Raw genomic sequence first — 21753 nt, 5'->3', positions numbered from 1 at the left:
GAATCGTGCGGGCAGCGAGGCCGCCCCGGCGCTATCCCCATCCCCCTCGGCTGTTGCCCCACGAGAGGGCTCGGTGACAGGCACCCCCGCCCGGAGCCCCCTCTCCTTTCCTCTCCTCTCCTTTCCCCCGCCCGCCGCTCTCCGTGCGCTTGGCAGCCCCGACGCCCTCCGCAGCCAGTTTTCCAGCCCTGCGCTTCTTCTGCGGTGACAGCCAGTGGCTGCGGGGGCCTGTTTGCTGTCCAGTTAATAAGTGAGCTGCAGCGGGGGGGAAACTTCTCCGCCGGGGGAGAGCGGGCTCGCCGGGGGCCGGGCGGGCGGGCGGGGGGAGCATTCCTGCGCCGCGGGGCCCCGGCGCGCCCCGCTCCCACCGCCCCCCGCCCGCAGGTGCAGGGGGCTGGCACTCGGCAGCTGGAAAGAGCTGGTTGGAGTTTGCACTTTAAGCTCCCGGCGGGGAGGGAGCCGCGGCTGGGAGCTGGTCCGGGCGCCCAGCGCCGCGGGAGGATGGCGCGGTGGCTGCGGCCCCTCGTGGGAGCCCTGCTCCTGCTCGAGGGCGCGGCCGCCCTCAGCTTCCTCCACCATCGCTACGAGGAGCTGGTGCAGGCCCTGTTCCGCGTGCAGAGCCAGTGCCCCTACGTCACCCGCATCTACAGCATCGGCCGCAGCGTCGAGGGCCGGCACCTCTACGTGCTGGAGTTCAGCGACTACCCGGGCATCCACGAGCCCCGTGAGTACGTGGGGACGGGGACAGCGGCTCGGAGAGGACGGGCTTCGTTGGCACACTCCCTGCCACGCGGCACTGCTGGGGCACGGGGGTGGCGGGTGTCTCCCTCTCCAGGCAGGACTCCTGGCAGTGCCCGGGTCTCCGGCAGGGACCCCGCAGCCAGCCCCGGGACGCGCTCGCCCAGCCCGCACACATACACCGTGCCATGCACCGTGCTTGCGTGGCTGCAGCGTCCAAGGATCGTACTTTGGACGGAGCTCTGAGTTTTCAGCTCAAGCTAATGCGAGAACGCAGGCGAGTCCATCCCAGCACCCCACCTGCACTACCGCACTCTCCCTCCCTGAGTGTTGTTCAGGCAAGGACCCACCCTCTGCCCTGTGCTGCGCGTAGTGACAGGAGAGAAAGCGTTCGACCCTTCCACCTCCAGACGGCAAACCCCGCCAGCAGGGACCCCGGCAGAGAGGGCGCTGGGCTTCTACAGCCCTCCCAGCCCCGGGGGCAGTGCAGCCTCAGTGACAGGCGGGTCTCGGGGATCTCCACCTGCTGCCACGTGGCCCTGTGGAACCTTGGCAGCAATGGCCCTTGAGCTGCTGCCTGTGCAGCTTGGGGATGCTGCCGAGCCAGACCTTGCTGGCAGCCAGGTGCTCTGGGGGGGCTGAAGAGAGCAGCTGCCTCCCCAGCCTGGGGGGCTGCACGCAGGACTCCCTCGCATCCCTGCCTTGTGTCCCTGAGCTGCAGATAAGGACGGAGCTCTCCCTACTTTCTGCAGGATTTTTGGCCTTTTCAAGTCGTGGTTGATGTGGTTAAATAGAGGGGCTGACAAGTGCGGGCAGCCTATTCACGTGGAAAACTGCCACCAGGGCTGCAGGGGTGTGCAGAACCTGTGCACCCCGCAGCGCAGCAGCCCCCCACAAACCCCACAGCACCCCATACTTGGCAGCACTGCACTGGGGGCACACTGCTGCAGTCGTGTGGCCCTTAGTATCATTTCCAGGAGTGCCAGGAGGTGGGATGGGAGGCTTCCCACCTTGACTACCTCTGTGACAGCCCTGTTCGGCACTGGGAAACCTGTGTGGCACTGAGGGCATCTGGGTCACCTCCACAGTGCAGCAAGGGCTGATTTCAAAGCACGGAATGAGCAAAGGGCACTGGCAGTGCACCACTGGATTTTAGACCTGCAGAACCACATGAAAGCAGCTGGAAGGGCTCTAGGAGATGACTCACATCTCCTCTGTCCCCGGCAGGCAGCATGGACCTGTGGCCCTGCTTGTAGCATGGGCACTGTCAGGCTGGCACATTCAGCTTGTAGCATGAGGAATTTGGAAAACTGTGGATTTCCTTGAAGGACATGAAAAGTAATTCTGAAAAGCAAGCTCAGAGTCAATGGACTTACATGCAGTAATTAGAGCTTGTGTGTCAATATACATAAAGTTTAGAGGTTTGCATACTGAAAAAGACTGACAAATCCTGCTGGAGACTCAAACAAAGCAGAGAATCCTTGCTAAAACCTTACTTTTTTTTAAGGCTGCACATATGCCCAGAATTTTTCTGTATTTTTAATAACTGGATTATCTCACTAAATCAGTTCTCATGTCCCTGATATCTAACAAGATCAAAATATGTTGCCCACCTCTGGTGTCTTGTGAGACAAAGCAATCAAAGGACATGGAAAAGCAAAATCTTTAGCTAAAATTAGACTTTTTTTTTTCTTTCTTTTTTTTTTTTTTTTTTTTTTTTGTGTGTCTTTAATGCAGCAAAGGCACATGAACTTTTGCAAGCAGCAGCTCACAATCTGGGGATGTTATGCCTTTTACCCCAGGGATCCTGGTGGACATCATATCTGGCAGCAGGGCTGCATGCTGCCACTGCAAGTCTATCCCTACTGGTGGCCAGAAAGCTCATGGTGCAAGGGGAGTCTCAAGATCTGGCAAGCCAACATTTCTAACAGCACCCCTTTTTTTCTTGACTCTTTCATGTGACAGTCGGACTCCCTTTTTAACTTAATTCCCCTGTTGTCTTTTATTTTACCAATGCTGGCTCCAGCCTGCAATGTGACATTTTATTTTCCCACAAGTAGCTGCTTTGAAAGGCTCTCTGGGAAAGCACAACCTGTCCCTCACATGTCTTGCCTCTCCTTCAGCAAAGCAGCAAGTCCTGTTCCAGGCACTGTCTGCCTGTGGTCTCCCAAGTCTGTATTTTGAGACCTTATTTTAGAAGTCAGTGGCAAGAGACCTTTTGGTCTTACTGAAGCTGCCTGAGGCACAGTTTGATCCATATTCAGCTCAACTGCTGAGGGTTTCTCCAGGCTCTTTTCCCTTGAGGGTGAGGAGGGCCTTAACCTTGACCTTGGAGGCAGGTAAAGGGGAAGGAGATGCAGAGTCAGGAATGTGCCATGTTGGTGAGAGACACTGAGAGCAAATGTAGAAAAGCAGAGGTGGGAGAAACTGTCTATCCCCTCCACGGCCATCTACCACAGAGCTGTGAGGCCCTGGCAGCCCAGGGCAATCCTGCCAGTGCTCCCTAGTCCTTTTGTGCTGCCTTTCACCAACCCAAGACCAAACCACCAGCAAATGCTCGTCCTGTGTGCTCCAAGGACCCAAAGCAACCTGGAGGAGAGTCTGAGCTGCTCCCAGGGTGCTGTGGCAAAATGAAGCAGAGCCCATATGAGAACTGTGCCACTCTCCCTCACTGAAGTTTGCATTTTCCAAGGGAAAAGGTCATTTTATGCCATTTACTGGGTGTCCCTTGGGCTTGCCGGGGGCTCCCTGAGGTAGGCATTTGCTCTGCCCCCCTGTTCCAACCCTGGCTGACAGTGTCACTCTCTTGCTTTCTCCAGTGGAGCCAGAGTTCAAGTATGTTGGGAACATGCATGGAAACGAGGTGCTGGGCCGTGAGCTGCTGCTACAACTCTCTGAGTTCCTGTGCGAGGAGTACCGGCGGGGCAACGAGCGGATCACGCACCTCATCCACGACACGCGCATCCACATCATGCCCTCCATGAACCCCGACGGGTACGAAGTGGCTGCCAAGCAGGTACCAGGCAGTGATCACCTCCTCCGGATGGGTAGGGGCAGAAAACCCTTCAGATCCCTTTGGGATCCTCTTCACTCCAGCTAGGAGGAGGGGGAATCCTTTCTCTTCATGCCCTTCCAAATTTGTCACTGTCAGCTGCTGTCGCTGCTTCTCACCTCCCTACCAAGGGCTCACGCTGTGTTTCCTGCCACAGGTGACCTTGGCAGCTGGTGGAGAAGACTTCCTATACCTGTCTTACTCTCCTTAGAAGTTATTTGTCACAGGAGGGTCACTGCAAATCCCCTACCCTAGACTGGAAAAGTGACAGTTGAATGCCACTGTCATAAGCCAGCAGGGACATGAGAGATGCAGGGGGAAATAAGCCCCCTAGTCCTCCTCCAAAAAAAAGTCACCCATTTCTTTGTGCTGCTAGACTTCAGGGAGATATTTGTGGCTCCTCCAGCTAAAGCAAATTGTTTATTTGTCTTGTGGCTTACTCTGTCACCCTGGAAAATGAAGATATTTTTATTGATTTTCCCTGTCAGTACCAATACTCTTTATTGTCCTGCCAGCAATAACACATGTTGTGACTCATAGGCACTGAAGTGCTTTTACAGTCTCTGCTTCTCTGATACCCAACCGGACTGCACCCAACCTGGACTCACCCCTGTGATGCACCTTTGCCCCACAGGGCCCAGACAGCAATGGGTACTTGACAGGGAGGAACAATGCCAATGGAGTGGACTTGAACCGCAACTTCCCTGACCTCAACACACTTATGTACTACAGCAGGGAAATCAGCGGGCCAAATCACCACATCCCACTGCCTGACAACTGGAAAAGCCAGGTACCAATCTTGGATACCCTGAGAGCTACAGCATCCTCTTAGATTGTCTCAGCATGCAAGCAAATACACTGTCCTTTGGCTTGCACAGTGCTTGTGTCATTCTCTGAGCCTTCCACTGCAGAGAAATTATGCAATCCTGGTCTCATATCACAGCTTGCACCTCTGCCTCTGACATCACAGCCAGCCTGGGGGAGCAGGCTGCAGTGCATCGGGCAGAGGAAGTGGCACATGCTGGTTAACACCTGTGCCTCAGGTTTTGGGGTTGTGCTGGGGGAGCTGCTTTGTGTATCAGGGCAGCTGGTGGAGAGCAAAGGAAGCTGCAAGAGCTGCAGCAGACACATTGCAGGGCAGGGTCTGACATGGCTAATCATACCACAGCCTGGCATGGAGCAGCAGCTGGCACTGAAGTCTCTTCTCCCTGTGTCCTTCTCTCCTCTCCTTACAGGTGGAGCCAGAGACATTGGCTGTGATCCAGTGGATCAGCAGCTACAACTTTGTGCTCTCGGCCAATCTGCATGGTGGAGCAGTGGTGGCAAATTACCCCTATGACAAGTCCCAGGATCAACGGTTCAGGAGCCACCGGCGCACGGTCAACACACCCACTCCTGATGATAAGTTGTTTCAGAAGGTGAGCACGGCCACGTTGGGTGAGGACATTCCCTGGCAGGGTGCAGGGTGCAGAGTGAAAGATGGATGGGAGCTCTGGTCACTGCGTCATGCAGAAGCTGAGCCAAGAAACGTGTTGGAAATAATCATTAGCAGACTACAGCATTTCTGCCAGCCACTGGCTCAGGAGCCAAGTCAGGACAGTCCCACCCTGTGATCCAGTCCCACCATAGGGACAGGCCAGTCTTAACCCTCAGGGGCCCCCTCCTTGTCCATGCTGTGCTTGGGTTCCCCATAACCCAAATACCACTGCTATACTCAATAACAACCTGCTTTTCCAAAGCTGAAAGCTGCACCCAGCTTTGCCACACCATCTCAGAATGCACAGGGTTTCTTTCCTAGAGAAGTGACTGGAGACCTGCTGAGACCAGGATAAGGGAGGTGGGTGCTCAGTAGGGGCTTATGGATGGTGAAGAACAAGAACTGGAACAAACAGCAAGGGCTCCAGGAGCATAATCAGACATCAGGGAATGCATCAGTCTTTGCTGTTGATCCTGTTAGTGCTAGCTGAAGCTCGTGGTTTCTCTTCATTATCCCAGAAAACAATGCATTCAGTCACTGCTTCCATTGGGAAATACCCAGCACAAGAAAAAAGTAAGTCCATGTCAGAACAGTTAATGAGAAAAAATAAGTCCAGGCTGGAGTTCAGCCTTCTCTGGAAGCAGAATCCGTAGAGGCGTGTCAGGACCTCCTGGGATCATGGCCGTGCTCAGACCCAGATGTACAGAGGCTGCAGTCTGGGGCATAGGCTAATGATACCCAGATGGCCTCAGGACTCAGAAATGTGGAGAAGTAACTGTTTTCCTGCTGACAGAATATTACACTGGAATCTGAACCATAATACAAGGGTATAGAGTTTGCCTTAGAAAATAAAATGCCAGTCTCTCTTACGCAAAGGACTGGCTTTGGATGCAGCAGCCCAGTTTTACTCCTGCCTTCATGTCTAAAAATAAACAGTAATCTTAATAAGGGCAACAAACAAATCGTTGCTAGAACCAGAAGTTGCCCAAACTCTTTCCTAATCCAAATGTCCCTGATACATATCTGGTATTTGCCAGGACTGATAGTGGTTACTTTCCTTTGTATATCTTTTCCCCGTTAGTGCCATTGCTGCATGGGGCCAAGTGTCCCTGCATAGGTCCAGTGCCCTCTGCTCCCCCTGTTCTCAGCACAAGCAGGGCAGAAGCCACTTGTACCATCAACAAGCTTCCAGTTTGCCAGATTACTGCTCTTCCTCCTTCACCTTTATCTGCCTACATCTTGTAGAGGCTCTGGGCACCTCATCTTATATTTTGTGGCAGTAAAATGCAGAAACTCTCTTCTGTCTGACTTCCCTCCCATGCTCCTCAGCAAAGGGAGGAGCATGTTTTGTCCAGAGCCAGGCAGGTTCTCCAGCTGTGTGGGGCTGGAGCAGTGACCACTTGCTGCTCTCCCTCTAGCTGGCCAAGACCTACTCATATGCCCACAGCTGGATGCACCGGGGCTGGAACTGTGGGGACTACTTTGCTGATGGCATCACAAATGGGGCATCCTGGTACTCGCTCAGCAAAGGTAAGAGCTGGGCAGGTGAACACCCCCCACAGCAAAAAGAAATGAGGAGACAGACAAGAAACCTCAGGACAGGATGGGCTGGGGAAGGACTGTGCCCATTACCAGACACCATTCTGGTGTTTGTATCTCAGACCAGGAAATGGCCTGGAAGTACTTGAAATGGCTTGGGAAAGACCCACAGAAATAGCCAAGGTCTGCAGAGACCTTCATCCTGTGTGCTTCTAGACAAAGGAAGCATTAATCTGTTAGTGTATTTGAAAATCCTACAGTGTAATTCCATCAAAACCCAAAACTGTGACCAAAGGGAAGGCAAAAGACCAAAGGGAATCCCTGCTGGTTTCTGAAAAATCTTATCAAAAAAGGCACAATGAGGAAACCGAAAAAATCAACACATAAGACTAGACAAAAGATTGAAGAGGAACTGGAAGAGAAATATAGGCCCTTGTGGTACCCAACCTCCCTGGGCTTCTGAAGGCAGGTTGGTGAATGATCCAGCTGAAAGAGAGAGTTGGCAGCTACAAGCAGAGGGCTGCATGGGTGGAGAAGTCTCTACTTGCACTGTCATGCAGGGAGGAGACTGCACCTGTGGTGCAGAGGAGAGTGAGACAGTTCTGGTCAAAGAAAGACAGGCCAGGATGACTGTGACATGGGAATAGAAAGGGAGCCATGCCCTGGCCATAGGCTATTCTTCTCTCCCAGGCATGCAGGATTTCAATTACCTCTACACCAACTGCTTTGAAATCACCCTGGAGCTAAGCTGCAATAAGTTTCCCCCTGAGGAGGACCTGGAGCGGCAGTGGATGGCCAACAGGGAGGCCCTTGTTGCTTTCATTGAAGAGGTAAAGGGAGACCTAGATCCTTCCCCTGCAGATCCCCATGGGCCCTGGTGGTAGGGGACCAGTAGGCACCAGGCACAGAAGGGAGCTGGTTATAGAGCTCATGGGGTGCTCTTGTTGGTGGCGTTTGGGGAAGCTGTTGTGTCCTAGACTGGCTCTGGTGGGGACAACCAGGATCACCAAGGGTACAGGGAAAGGTAAGGTTGTCCCCAAAGCTCTGCCCTGTTCAGCAATACCCTTTTGAGCAAAGGAGGGCCCTTAAACCATCAGTCTGTCTCCCTCCCTGCAGGTTCACCAGGGCATCAAAGGGATGGTATCAGATGAGAACAATAACGGCATTGCAGGAGCAGTGATTTCTGTCCAGGGAATCAGCCACGACATCACCTCTGGTGGGTTGTCAATCCCTTTACCTGTCGGAATATGTGGGTGAAGTTATCAGGCGAGGCTGTAATATGGGAGGCCATCGTGGTTTGCTTCCCAAAGACACTAGCTGGGAGAAATGTGCCTTATCCTGATCCTTGACCAGGGTGGGCTTAGGAAAGCCTAGGAAAGACAGAGACAAGAACTGGAATGCAAACCTTATTGTAAAGGACTTCAGAAGCTCAGCTCCTGTTTTATCTGGGAGGGACAATTGAAGGGATAATCTACTCAAGCCTGTAAGTATCTACAAAGAGCTGAAACAGAAGATAGCAAATAACAAGATGTAAAAAGAAAGAATAAGATTAAAGACTGAAAGTTCACACTAGACAAGTTTAGACTGAGAATGAAGTGCCACTTTATCCAAGTTGTGATTGTTTCTCCCTTGCTGGCCAATTTTAACCTCCTTTCCATAAACACCCTCCTCCAAGCAGACTGAATATAACAGGCTGCCTGCAGAAAAGAGCTGATATTACAGCTCTTCAGAGGTCAGACCATGAAATCATTGAAGCTCCTCCTGGCTATAGGTCTGTGAGTCAGTAACACTAATATTTGGTACTTATTATTCCAATCTGCATAGGAAATGGGTCTGTGGAAAAAATCACAGAATCACAGAAGAGCTGGCTGCCAAGTGCCCTCTGAAGTCTCCTGTCCAGCTTGGAGCGAGATTGTCCCCAGGATTGGCTCTGATCAGCTACTGCTCCCTCCAGCCAATTCTCACTGACCCCAAGGATGGATATTTCAGAGCCTAACTGCTGTCATGTGCCAGGGCTCTACCACATTCATGGTGAAGCTGCACTCCCAGATCCACCCTGAAGCAATTTGCAATACCCACCCAGTTACATAGATGGGCTTTTACTCAGATTTCCAAAGAAATCCATAATGTGGTGTTACTGTTGGCTGTCTCCTGTCCCTAAGCACACCAGAGCACAGTCTGTCAAAGTGCTCCTGGGGCTTTCTTAAGCAGGGAATCGGGGAGCAACTGAGCTAATGAGCAACTAAAACCTGCTAACCCAAACGTGGCAAAATTGCGTATGGCAGGAAATAGATTGTGTTATGCATAAGGAGTCAGACTGGAGCTGTGATTGTCCTTAGGTCTGCTGTCATCTGACTGGCAAGTGCTCATCTTTGCAGCCTCCCTACACAGGCGTGGCCAGTGCTGCTGTACAGTCCCCCTTCATTTGGCTTTTACTTGCAGACTGACCCCTCCTCCATGGCACTAATGAGGCATCACTTGCAATGTACCAATGTGGATCCAGCCTTGAGGTAGCCAGCAGATTTGGGGAAAAAAAAAATAAAAAAAAATCTGGGTTTTGAAGGCTAAGCTTCCTAGAGGAAGTAACTCAGCAAGAATTACTGGAATGTATTTTACTTTGCTCGCTGAGCATCCTGAGTGCTTTCTTTTCCTACCTTGTGTTCCAGGTGATATGGGGGATTATTTCCGGCTGCTGCTGCCTGGCACTTACACTGTCACAGCCTCTGCAGAGGGGTACCAGCCCCTGACAGTGACAACAACAGTGGGCCCAGCTGCACCTTCATTGGTGAGTCAGGCTGCATAGTCACAAGGGTTTCTCAAAATATCTTCACCCTAGGGAGAAAGAAATGTGCTGGGGGATGTTTAGTGAGCAACAGAGAAAAGAGATAGGATGTAGAGCATTTCCAGTGGCTATAGGTTATCTGTTTTGGAAGACAAAGCTCCACACAGCTCATAGCAGGGAACAGAATGAAGACAATGCCATGTGCCTTTCAATTCCTTACTGAGGCCTCACAGCTGCACTGGGCTGCCTTACCCGCTCCTGTGTCCTTCTGCCTCTTGGCCATGGGTGAGCTCCTGGCTGACTGGAACTGCTGCCTTTCAGCTCTCCCTCCATCCTTTTCACTCTCCAGGATGAGCATCTGTTCCCTGAGGTTCAGTTATCCCCCCAGCTTTGTGGGTTTCAGCACTCTGCTATCTTCTGCATTCTGCCTGGGTCCAAACGTTATCAAACTCATAGCAAGAGGCTGAAATCTGCCTTTCTTTTTGCTGAGAGCAGCAAAGACAAATGGAAACTGAATGCCAATAAAGAACAGCCAAGCACCTTCAGGAAATGAAGTGCTCTTGACACTGGTGTGCCTCCTACGGTGCCTTTCTGAGCGCTGGCTGGACAAGTAGAAATCGGTTGTAAACACAGTGGGTGGTGATCCCTGCCCCTGCTGTTGCCTTGTGAACATGGTGGAATCAGAGATGCAGGCTCCTCAAAGGACCAGCAGGGACCCCCTCCCCTACCCCATCTGCAAGCATCCTGGCACATCATTTGCTTCACTGTATGTACTCTGGTCAGGCTCTGCTGTAAATACATTGTGGTTGTTCTCCCACCTTTCATCGCTTCATCCCATTCTGCCCAGCCTCTGAAGTCCTTCCAGACCTGCCCTGTTCTCAGGATTAGAAACCTTCTAATTTTCGTACTAAATTTATTTATGGTCAGTTTATGTCTATTTGTTCCTATGCCAAAGTTGTGCTTTAAATAGCTCCTTTTCTTCCCTGGTGTTTATTCCCTGGTGTATTTATAGGGAGCTGTCAAGCCCAGTCCTTTGTTTTGCCAGGTTAAGCACCCAGCTCTTTGGGTTTCCTTTTTAAAACAGATTTTCTTTTTACAGTGTTACTGTAGAAGACTGATTTGTTCCCTTAAGGTCTGATTTTTGCATATCTCCTCTCACAGCAGCCCTTCTGTTCCCATTTCTGCAACACCCCCTGTACTCATTGTTCACCCCATCCCTCCCTCAAGAAGCCCATACAGCCCCATTCCAGTTTCAACTTTCTGTATGTCCTCCCCATTCCCCATTTTTCTGATGCTGTGTTTTGCACACTCTTTGTCTCCTTCTTCCTCTTGTACCTGCTTGTGTGGCTGTAGTGGATGGAGGTTTCTTTCCCAAATTTTTTTTCCTGGATCCAGTGGAAGCACTGGTTGCTGAAATACTGATTAAACTAACAAGATGCAATTGAAAAGGAACTGTCTGTCCCAAACCATTGTGTGTATTAAATATTCACAGAGATGCAAAGCAATGCTATGTCTCTACTCTTTGGTGAGAAAAGGAGAATAAAGAACATAGCTCAGTCCCTTGCCATTCATAGGTCCTCCTCCAAACCATCCTAGGACATTGCATTGCCACAGGAGCCACTCTGCATAAGAAACATAGTCTATTGTTAGTACATTTTCCACAGGAGGAAAAAAAATACAGCTGCTTTAAGGGCTGAGTGCCTTTAACAATGGCTGAGACCCCTTATTGTTTGACTTGGCCCCAGAATCATCTTCGAAGGCAAGCGGCAGAGGCAGATCCCGCAGACCCCTGAGCCAGCAAAGAGCTCACACGGTGTTAAATGCAGTTACCTTTGTTCTTTCTCCAGGTACATTTCCAGCTCAAACAAGAAGTGGTGAGAAAGCCTGCGGAGCGTAAAGCCTCAGGCACACGTATGAACAACAAAGCCCTTCAGAAGAAGGTGGTGCCAAGAGCCACCCGCCGGGGGACACAAAGATGAGGACAGCTCATTTGGCTGAGAGCTGGGGAAGCCGTTTACATGGGGCCTGGCTGATGACTCCAGCCAGTGAACTTTCAAACAGTCCAGCATGAAACTAGCCAAAATTATCAGGTTATTAAACAAGGAAGTATTTAATCCTTGAGCAAATTGTGAAGTCATTCACAACAAAGTGTGCCTGGGCTACAGTTCCCTGGGCAGTGTAGGCTTGCTGAGGGGTCTGCTCTAGCCAACCCAAACTATTATTCTGAGCACAGAAGCATCTAGGTGAGATCTGACAACTGGTGATGAGTAGAAGTCCAAGCCAGGTTATTTGGACGTTCCTTTGAGAGAAATACCCTGAACCTTGGTTCAATATGCAATGGAGGAGTGTGGATACTTGATGCCAGCATTGTGCTGTGTAGGTACAGCATAAGCTGTGAGAGTTGTAATTGGGTTAGGAGAGAAAGGATCCATAGTTCAGTGAGGCAGAGTACTACAGGCTGAGGCTTAAAATGCTGCTTAGGCTGTGTGGGCAGGTTTGGAGTGGAAGCAAGAGTAGAAACAAAGCTGGTTATTTCCATGGTAAAAATATCTAAAGCAGGCAAAACCTTTCTAGCACTCTTCATTGAAAATAACTCCAGAGGGTTAAACAGTACCATCTATATGCCCCAGTGATTTATTTTTCCCTTGGGTGGTTATCCCGGTCTCCACCATACAGCTGTCAGTTACGCTGTTTCTCTCCTTGTCTAAAGCTTGTCAAAAAAGTGTCCCCCAAACATTCCTTTGCTTCTCATCTTTTGCAAACATCTCTTTGTTTCTTGTGAGCAACCTGTACCACCCTACTGCAGAAGCAATATTCTGCACTTCACCCCTCATCATCACGTCCTCCTCTGTCTCTGCTACAAGATGCTGGTGGCATTTTCAGCATTAGCAGCACACACACGCTCTTGTAGCTCTGCCTGCTAACAGAAGCTCTTTCTCTGTCATGTCTTTTCTTCTAAAGGCAGAGGAAGCTGTCCCTTGCAGGTTAATTATACAGGCTGTTGCAAAAAAGTGCACGGAATGGTAATGCTCTTAACAGTGGCTGTGAGTGATTTTAGTCTGCAGAAACCAGTAGGAGCTGGAGACACTGGCCAGTTCAGCAGTCACAGCCAAAGTTGAATTCCAATTTTTTTTTCTTTTTTTTTTCTGTTTTTTGTTTATTTGTTTGTTGGTTTTTTGTTGGGTTTTTTGTTTGGGGTTTTTTTTGTTTTTTGTTTTTGGGGGAAGGTTTTGGGGGTTTTTTTGGTTTTTGTGTTTTTTTTCTCTCAGGCAGAAGGAAATGAAATAGGATGGCAAGGCTGAGATGCTCCACCTTCTGTGTGGTTTAACACCTCTTCCACTGGCCAAGCCCAGCAGCATCACTGCAGATGCTGGACCCTCCTGTTAGAAGCCACATGTCAGTGCACGTTCACCCAAGAGATTTCATGGCGGACATGCGGGGAGGACGAGGGAGGGCACCCTGCATCCCACAGCCTGGCCACATGCAGCACTTGGAGGGGTCTGCTGTCACCAACTGTCTGGCCCATGTGCAGGAAGTCATTGCTGTCTCCAACTACAGCACTCTGCTGGCTGAGCTGACCGCTGACTCCTGAGGATGTGTATGGAGCTGAGAGCAAGGAGAGCTCCCAAGGAGCAACCTTTATCTGGTTAATTCAGCTGGGTGGTCTCTGGACAGGGTGATGCTGAGAGCTGCCCGTGATGCCTGCATCCCAGCAGTGTCCCAGGCCGTCTTGCTGAGCCTGCCGGCTGCAGGGTGCTCTCATGTTGCCCTCTTGTGGCCCTAGGAAAATGTGGGACCGTCTCAATTGCACTTTCCAGGGCAGAGTCGGAGGAGGGAGATTCCTTCCCTAGTACAGGACAACCAGCCCAGGAGGGCATATCACTCACCCTCACAGGCTGCTGTGGGGTTGGCAGTGCAGCAGAAAAATCAGTCTCAGTCGCGAGCGTTTTCCCCTGCAAGAGGATTCCTGCAAGATACAATCTTTTGGAGGTCTCTTTCTTTGGGCTGGCATTTGTCCAGCTCATTCTCTTCCCAGCTCTTGAATATTTTTGTGTTGAACAATTTGGTAAAGCTCCACTTGGCCGTGGCTGAGCTCTCCACGTGTAAACACGGTTACAAAATGTTTCTGAGGCAGGATTTTTAAGCATACCCCCACCGAAGGCTTGCCATGAGCTTCGCCCCCGGTGTTGCAAGAAGCCTGGGCTAAAAAGGGCACAACCTTTGGATGTAACATCTGCAGGACAGGGATTTCTGTTGTTTTGCTTTTGAGGCTTCAGTCAAAGCAAAAACAGTTGACAGGTTTGTGTCAGAAGACACAGCAAACAGTCTATCCTCCCCATCTTCTCTGGGCCACTCATGATTTTGTAGACCTCTTTCCCAAAGTATGTCCTTCTACCAAGCTGAAGAGTCCCAGCCTACAGTTTTTCACTGTACAGTCTGTTCCCATGTCTCTGAGCATCCTTACCGCCTGCCTCCAAACCTTCTTCCATTCTCTATTAACCTTTCTGAGATGAAAGGACCAGAATTGTATGCAGACACTGGAAAAACAGTTAAACAAAGTGAAGCCAGGCCCAGGAAAATGAATCAAAATTCTTATAAGCAAAACTGTGAGGAACTTGGGAGGACCAGGAGGGCAGATAGAACTCTGCATGCAATGCCTTCTCATTTCTGTATCTGGCACAGAGGAGGCAGAAAAGGGAAAATACAAATAAGTGAACTCAAGAATAAGCAGCTTGGATGGGGCTGTCAGCAGAGGAGAGTTGGTCATGGCAGTGACCTGAAAGGCTGCAGGAGGGATTGGGATGATGAAAAATGCTCAATACCTTCTTTGGCAGGCAAGAACATCAGAAATTTTGGGTCAGAGGACATCTAGGGCCCTGTGGCAGGGACTGGTGTCCAGTCTTCTGCACCAGTAAACCATCTACAAGCATCCACACCTGCAAAGAATAGAGCACCTGTGCAGCTTCAGGCCCCCTGCCCACGGCATCGTGCCATGGCAGCAGTATCGGTCCCCACCTCAGGAGAACAGACGGGAATCAGCACCCAGCCTGTGCACCTACCAACACGACTCTGAGAGCATTCCGCACACCCGCTCCTGGCTGGTGGCAAGTCAAGCTGAGATCTGTGTGGTTGCTATGGAGAAATGTAGCTAAATGCACAAACAAGTGCCAAACAGTGGTAACTGCTCAGGGGGACATAGAGACTCGGGGCTTTACAACGTGATGCTGAGGGATGGTATCCCTTGGGGCATGGAGGCTTTTTTTAGCCTGCCAGGAAATCCAGCGCGGGTCCTACTATAATTGGTGTGCCAGATCCTCTGTGATGCACAAACTGGCCCTCTCTGTCATGGATTTCTGCTAGGGAGCTATTTGTTTTTCTCCATCTTGATGCTTTGGCATGATCTTACAATGTATCTAAGCAGCCAATGCTGCTAGCGCCAAAGCTGAGACTGCACCAGATGGACAGTGTAGACCCACTCGTCAGCTGCTGCCAAAGCCAAAGCCGACAAGACAGCGAGATTCCCACAAGGCAGCAGCGGGGAAGGGGAGCCCCGGCAGCGTGTGCGAGGCGGCAGCGCTCTGTGGGCAAGCAGAAGAGGGTTTGCACAGGCAGCTGCCTGCTGCGCTCCGCGCCGGGCTCTCGGGTGCTCTGCCAGCAGCCTGGCCCGGTGCACGGCGCACGAGTGCCGGGCCCAGCCCGGAGGCTACGGGGGTGTCTGCACCGCGTGTCCCCGCACGGACACCCGGCTGGGCGCTGTGCCCCACGGCGGGGTGTCGCCGTGGGCCGCCGGGGGAAAATGCCTCGCAGCCTGGGGCCGCGCCGTGCTGCACTGGGCGAAGTCCCCACGTCAGCCAGGGGCCCCGGGTTCCCCAGGCTGCGGGCCAGCCCCGCCGAGCAGCTCCGCCTTCCCAGCGGCACCACGCCGAGCCGGGCCGGGCGGAGGCAGCCGGGCGGCGGGGCGGCCGCTGGGGGCCGGGCCGGCCGGGGCCCGGGCGGGGCTGGGCGGCCGCGGGCGGGCGGAGGCGGGAGCGGGACCCCCAGGGCCGGAGCGGCCGCGGCGCCCGGAGCGGGCCGGGAGAAGGTAGGGACCCGCCGGAGCGGCCGGGGGGAGCCGGGCGCTGCCCGCCCGCCGCTGCCCGGCTTGGCTGCTGCCCCGCCGGGCCACCCCCGCCCGGCTCCCCCCGCCCCGCGGCCGCCCCGGCCTGCGCCTCCGCCGGGCCCCGGCGCGGCCCGGCCCCCGCCCCGCCGGCGCCTCCCGCACTCCGCACCGGCCCCGCTCGCCGCGGGCATGGGGGCTGCCGTGTGCCGGGGGCTGCCTTGGGCCGGGGGCTGCCTTGGGCCGCGGGTGCCCCAGGCTGGGGCGCTGCGAGCTCGGGTGGGCGCGCTCCCCTCGTGCCAGCCGCGCCAGGGCAGCGTGTGACCCTGCAGCCCTGCGTGCCCAGCTGGGTGCGCGCTGTGCCCCGTCCCACAGCACCCACGCTGCCCTGGGAGCACTTCGGGCACCTGGGCAGCGTGGAGCGGCTGTGCGGTACAGCGGGAGCCGCTCGGCTCTCCCCACATTGGGATTGTGGTGTCTCTTAAGCCGTGTCGGTTCAGGCAGTGGTAACCCGGGTGGTCACCACCAGACAGGCAGGCAGCTGGGTGGTCGCTGGCGTTGCCTGGACAGCTTGTTGCAGAAGAGCACCTGGCCCTTCAGAAATTATGTAGCTGTCCCACATAATCCTGGTTTGGCACCGGGAGTCTGGAGTTGCTGCACCCGTGAGGGTGGCACAAGTTGTTGGTCACAGAGAGCAGAAGGTCAAGGCTGCAGCACTGTGCCTGTCCCGGGTGCTCCTCCGTGGGCATTCACTCGGTTCAAGGCAGCCTCTGAAGAGAAATTTAAAAGAATTCCTTGTTTGTTTTCACTCTTGCAAATACAAATCCCTCTTGCAACACTGGCAGCCTGACCCTATTGCCTTGTACTTATCAGAGATGAACTGGAGGTGTCTCCTCCAGTGGCCCTGCCAGGGGATGAAGGCTTGGGTCACCCTCAGCATACTCTGAGAGGTAGCTGCTGCTCCTCTGCTGTCCCTTTTGCTGACCCTAAGTCAAACCTCAGCTGATCCTGTCCTTGATGCAATTTGGCCTTTGGGTTCAAACATCTCTGCTGCTGTTACTGCTGTTTGAAATTCTCTCCCCCCTTTTGCCCTTTCATATCTCGTTCTCCTTGCCGTAGTACCTGGGAATCCTCAAGTTGTGTCATAAGCATTGATGTCTGCTTTGAGGTTTGTCATGACTCCTTAACTTTCAATTTCTTCTTGAAAGGCTTTCTTTTCCCTTGCCTCTGCCATTCTCTCCTTTGCTTCCACTGAGATATTATCTCTTCATCTGAAAGAGTTCATAGATAGAAAATTTGCAGTTTTGCAGATGCTTTGCCAAATACAGCCTCTGTAGCGTGCTACAAGACGTCACCATCATCCCCCTCATCTTGAGTCACTCTGGCTGTGAGTCGTGCTGGGCAGTGTCTAAATGCATCCTGCTTGTGTGTGAGGCCTCCACAGCGCTGAGAATGCCCACGGCTCTCAGCTGGCCTCCACTTTCTGTTCGTGAGATCCTCTGTTCTGTCAGGGCCAAAGGTTTCAGTTCTCTCTCCAACTGCTCTGCTTAGAATTAGCAGTGACGTTAGAAACTGATACGAACATACAACAATTTTAAAGCACTGTTGATAATGGGATGGGAGGAGCTGAGCAGTAGGGCAGAGGAAAGCAGTGATTCTCAGAGCTTTACAGGGCCCCACCTCTGCCAGCTGTCATAGGAACCGTGGCTGTATGACCTCTTGGGATTCTGAGTGCAGTTGAGGTGTCCCTGCAGTGGGTGACTTCAGATGGACTTTGTGACAGTGGTGATGTGAGCTTAGGTGGGACAGCCTGAGCTGTGCTTACCTTAGCACTTCACTGCCTTAACTGATCATTTCTCCTCAACCTCCAGCGAAAGCATATTTCTAATAACATTGCTCAACCCCACCTCTGAGTGACACAGCTTTTACTTTGCCTTGTTTTTAGAACCTTTCTGTTGGGAGATAAAATTTATTGCTTCCTTCTTAGAAAACACCTAGGGACTCTGAAAGGAAGAGGTCCATGTAGCCACAGAGTCCCTGCGGGGGACTGAGGTTCTTTGGAGATAACACTACAGAATAGGAATGGTGGTGAGCAAAGAAGAGTTTCCAAGTCAAACTCCAGTAATTTCCAGATTTCTGGACTTCCCACCCAGCAACCAAAGCATCATAATGGGCTTCTGTCCAAAAGTTACCTTGAAGAATATTGTTCAGAGTACAAAATCAAGTGCTACACTGTTAAGGAATGTCCTTGCAGCCCCAGTTCAACTTGTTTTGGATAAGTACTCAAGGTGTAATGACTAATTTTGTAATTGTATGCTTCTTACCACCTGTAGCCCAGCCACAGGTACTGCACAGCAATGATGATTCTGCTCCTGGGGTTTTATCTGTTCCTTGTTCTAAGTTGTATCGTTTTAGCCTGTCTGCAAAACTGGGAAGAGACACAACCATGCCCCTGGGGGTGGGAGAAGACAGGACTTTGTTACACAGTCTGTAAGGCACCTGCTGCCACAGCATGCAGCATTTGGGAAACTCATCTCCCAAGCTGATGTTCTGGCCTTTGCATGCTTGGGACCCCACTGCCAGAGATTAAATATCCATAACAGTCATCTTGCTTACATGTTGTGGCAAGGTGTTCTGCTTTGCATTAAAAATTGATGCTGTGCTCTAGTTTCCAGATGACTGTCATTTGCTTGCTGTCTGGCTCAGCACGAGCTCCTCTTGCTTCTTTGCCACACCACTTTTAACCCACACAAACACCACCAGCCTGCCCTCAGGCATGTCCTGCAACAGAGCAGGTGAGAACACTGACAGCCAGAGGCCTGCTAGAGAGTAGTGTTTTGAATGACTTGTTTGGTACAGGGCAGAGCTCCTGTGCCACACAGGTGTGGTGGGAGGCCAGAGCTTGCTTAAGCAGCCCTTTACTTGATAATCCTGGTTCTTGAGGGGTCACTGATCCAGTCAAAAATGTGTTCATATCAATGATTTTTGATATATCAGGTCACAGACAAAGCAAAAGAAGCTACTTCTTTTTAGAGTGAGAAGATTGCTCTTCCTCCTGGGAGCCATGTGGTGTTAGGAGGTGGAGTGCAGAAGAGCCCTCATGTTTCCCACTGTGTGAAGCTCAGCTGGGGGACTCTTTGGCATCTGCTGAGACAAGCAGCATGTCCTAACAAGAAGCTGCAGTGATCTGCAGAGTGAGCCTTTCCCTGGTGGGAGAAGGCTCTTCTCCTCAGCACCATCTGTTGGGGGTTTGCCCTGCTTGCTGCGTTGTCCATTCTGTTGGCATTCATAGGATCAGCTCTGCATTTGCTGGAGCCACAGTCCCTACATTGGCATCATCTCCAGCTGGGGCCCAGGCAGCCTGGCTCAACGGGGTATTGTTTATTCCACCCAGGAATGTGCAGGCGAGCAGGGACCTCGGGGAGCTTTACAGAGTAACATGTTCTGCTCTGAGCAGGGAGGGGGAGTGTGGGTGGCCACAGCTCTGAAGGCTGGTGGGAGCAGTCAGGGCGTGCTGCTGTGCGGATAATGTCCTATCCTGGAAGTGTGAATGAGGACTGGGCAGGCTGTGCAGATGCATTGTGGTATGGAGGAGGGAAGGAGGGCTGTGCAGATTTGGAGAACACAGGGAGGAACAGAGGGAAAAGGTAGAAATGTCTTAGTATGTAGTTAGTAAGCTTCTGTTCTTGACACAGTGGTGTGAGAAGCCAAGCGTAACTGCTGGTTCCTCCCACTGTGTGCTGGGTACTGATCCTGCAGCCTCGAGCGCAGCAAGGGCTGCAGCAGATCTCTTGTCAAAGCCAGTCCCAGCAGCTGGAGGGTGCACTGAACTGAGGGGTATCTCTGTCACTGGAGGTAGATTGTGTTTTCAGTGAACAGACATTGAGCTACAATGAGTGGAAGGAGGTATGAAAAGACCTAGGTGAAATGCAAGGTGTTTTTCCATTTTTAAAAAGCTCACTGACAGCATTTGTTTAATATTTTAAATATTAATTTCTCTAGTAATTTTGTGGCCAGCTTGTCTTTTGTACATTTCTGGGAGTATGACCATTCCTGGTCTACAGCTCATGCCGGTTCTAAGGTTTTTATAGAGATTAAGACATCCACTGGACAAGAATACACTTCTCCCTCTTGTGCAAATCCTGTGTGCCTGTGGAAGCCCACACAGCATGTTTTGGTCTGTTTGGTGAAATGTTAGTTTTTCAGTTACAGTGCAGTCATACAGTCCATAGTCAGTTCTAACAGTGCTGCTTCTTGAGTGAGAAGCTGGAATGTATTATTTAGTGGAGAAACAAGTGGCAACAGCACCTGTTAAGTTTGGTTTCCTTGCTGCTTAATTTGTGGCATCCATCCATTACTGGTTTTTATCTCATGGTCTGAGCAGTGCTTTGGGATAGGAGTGGATTAGCTGCCCTCAAACCCTTTAGGTCTCCCTTTTTACTGGGGTTGTTAATACTTCTTGTAATCAGCCTAAATGGCCTCTTCACATTGCTGCCTTATCTCTTAAGTGCTTAAATCCTTGCTTCAGAATCTTTAGTAGTCCAGCCTCCATCTAAGTGATGGTACTTCTAGCAAGTGTCTGACAATTATATTTGATGCTGGTGAGTCCGTTATTTGGTATTTCTTTAACCTGCTCGATTTCAGCTGCAAAAAGAGGAGGGATAGAAGAAGTTGTCGGAGTCTATGTGTAAATGCCTTTTCTTGGCTGCTGTGACTTGGCCCAGTCTGTGCTGAAGATGTCAAAACAATATTGTAACAGAGTTAATAGCTATCATTTCATTCTGGTCCCTCCTTCCATCAACCCACGCGGGACCAGACACACTCCAGAGCTAACAGCAAAATAGGATAAGCAGTCTTCCATGAAGGTAGTGTTAGTGTGTGCTGAGCATGCATGCATGCAGACTGGGGGGAGTGATTAATGCCCTGGGAATCCACTCTCTGCCTTGCTGCACAATGCTGTTGTGTCAGGCCCAGAGCTTGGCACCAGGCGGGCTGTGGTCGGGCGCCAAGAACACGTTACCTGGTTTGTGTGGGATCAGGCAGTGAGACAGAGCCAGTGTGTTCTCAGCAGGGCGAGTTCCTGCTGCTCCACAGCTTCATACTTGCACAGTGAGGCTCTCTTTGGATGCGGGTCTGCTGCTGGGTGGGGGCAGGAGTCCTGCAATCCACAGTCCCGACCTCTGCCAGCCTGAAATCACAGCGTTTACTCAGTTGTGGCACAGCTCTCCCTCCTTCCCTCTGACAGGCAAGGATCACCCATCCCTGAGGTGAGAGGTGCTTGGCCAGCTGTCAGGAGCCGTGACTCAGAGGGGATCACAGGCTGCTCTCCCTGCAATCTGCTTTTCCTTCTGGAGCCTCTGCGTGAGCTGTTGCTGAATATTTGTTTTCACCAGATCTAGGGTGGATCTGGGAAACGCTCGGGTCCTGAAGAGTTGGACTCAGTAAGTTTCCAGTCGGGAATATGCTGGGAGGCTTCCTTCTCTAGGTGGGGGTTTGTTGGCAGGCAGCACTGCAAGGAGTAAAACAAGGCCAAGGTCCTGGAAAACTTAATATTTTGTGTTCAATTCATGTAATCGAGCAAGCAAACACCACAAGACAGATTCACTGCTTGCAAATATAGGGGCATGCTGTCTATACTCCAACGGAGTCAAGGAGTGATCTTGCTCTTCTTGGTACTGCTGAGGGAACATGAGCCTGTTGGGATTATTTTTTTGGCAGTTTCAGAAGTTGCATCACGCTTTCTTACAAGCTGCCTCTCAGGGAATGCTTTGGACATGAATAGATTAGTGGTTTATTATAACTGTAATTAATATATACGTGCTGGAACTATTGCAGTCCTGCCTATCCCTGTCTATCTTCATCTCATTGGAAAATCTTGCACATTTTAATGATGAGTCCCCCAGGCTGCAGGTGTATTAAAGGAAGTGACACTCCTATTCTCATGGGCGGGATCAGTGGCTGGGCTATATTCTCAGCCCCAGTGACTGTAGCAAAGCCAGGGTTTGGGTCTGCAGCACACATGCAGTAATCCTTGCAATACTCTGCCCATTCTTACATTACACCTTTGA

At 51.6% G+C, this 21753-nt stretch overlaps 2 protein-coding genes across 3 annotated transcripts in view; both read left to right on the top strand.

Moving 5' to 3' along the window:
- The first annotated feature begins 319 nt into the window (after positions 1–319).
- Positions 320–12452, top strand: CPN1 (carboxypeptidase N subunit 1). The gene is made up of 9 exons (XM_066191141.1): positions 320–724; positions 3558–3754; positions 4425–4580; positions 5026–5208; positions 6686–6797; positions 7497–7636; positions 7923–8022; positions 9473–9591; positions 11436–12452. The coding sequence occupies exons 1-9, from the start codon at positions 502–504 to the stop codon at positions 11565–11567; spliced, it is 1362 nt and encodes a 453-aa protein (XP_066047238.1). The 5' UTR covers positions 320–501; the 3' UTR covers positions 11568–12452.
- A 3168-nt stretch (positions 12453–15620) lies between these two features.
- DNMBP (dynamin binding protein) overlaps positions 15621–21753 on the top strand; it is a 34078-nt gene continuing 27945 nt past the window's right edge. For both annotated transcript variants that reach the window (XM_066191138.1, XM_066191137.1), the window contains exon 1: positions 15621–15670. The gene's annotated coding sequence lies outside the window, so the exon portion shown is untranslated. The remainder of the gene's footprint in view (positions 15671–21753) is intronic.

The sequence above is a fragment of the Chamaea fasciata genome, unplaced genomic scaffold (genome assembly GCF_029207755.1).
Source record: "Chamaea fasciata isolate MVZ Bird 193981 ecotype frontalis unplaced genomic scaffold, bChaFas1.0.hap1 SCAF_9, whole genome shotgun sequence".
Classification (NCBI taxonomy): Eukaryota; Metazoa; Chordata; class Aves; order Passeriformes; family Sylviidae; genus Chamaea; species Chamaea fasciata.
The sequence above is the reverse complement of the archived record's forward strand: the minus strand, read 5'-3'. Positions and strand labels throughout refer to the sequence as shown.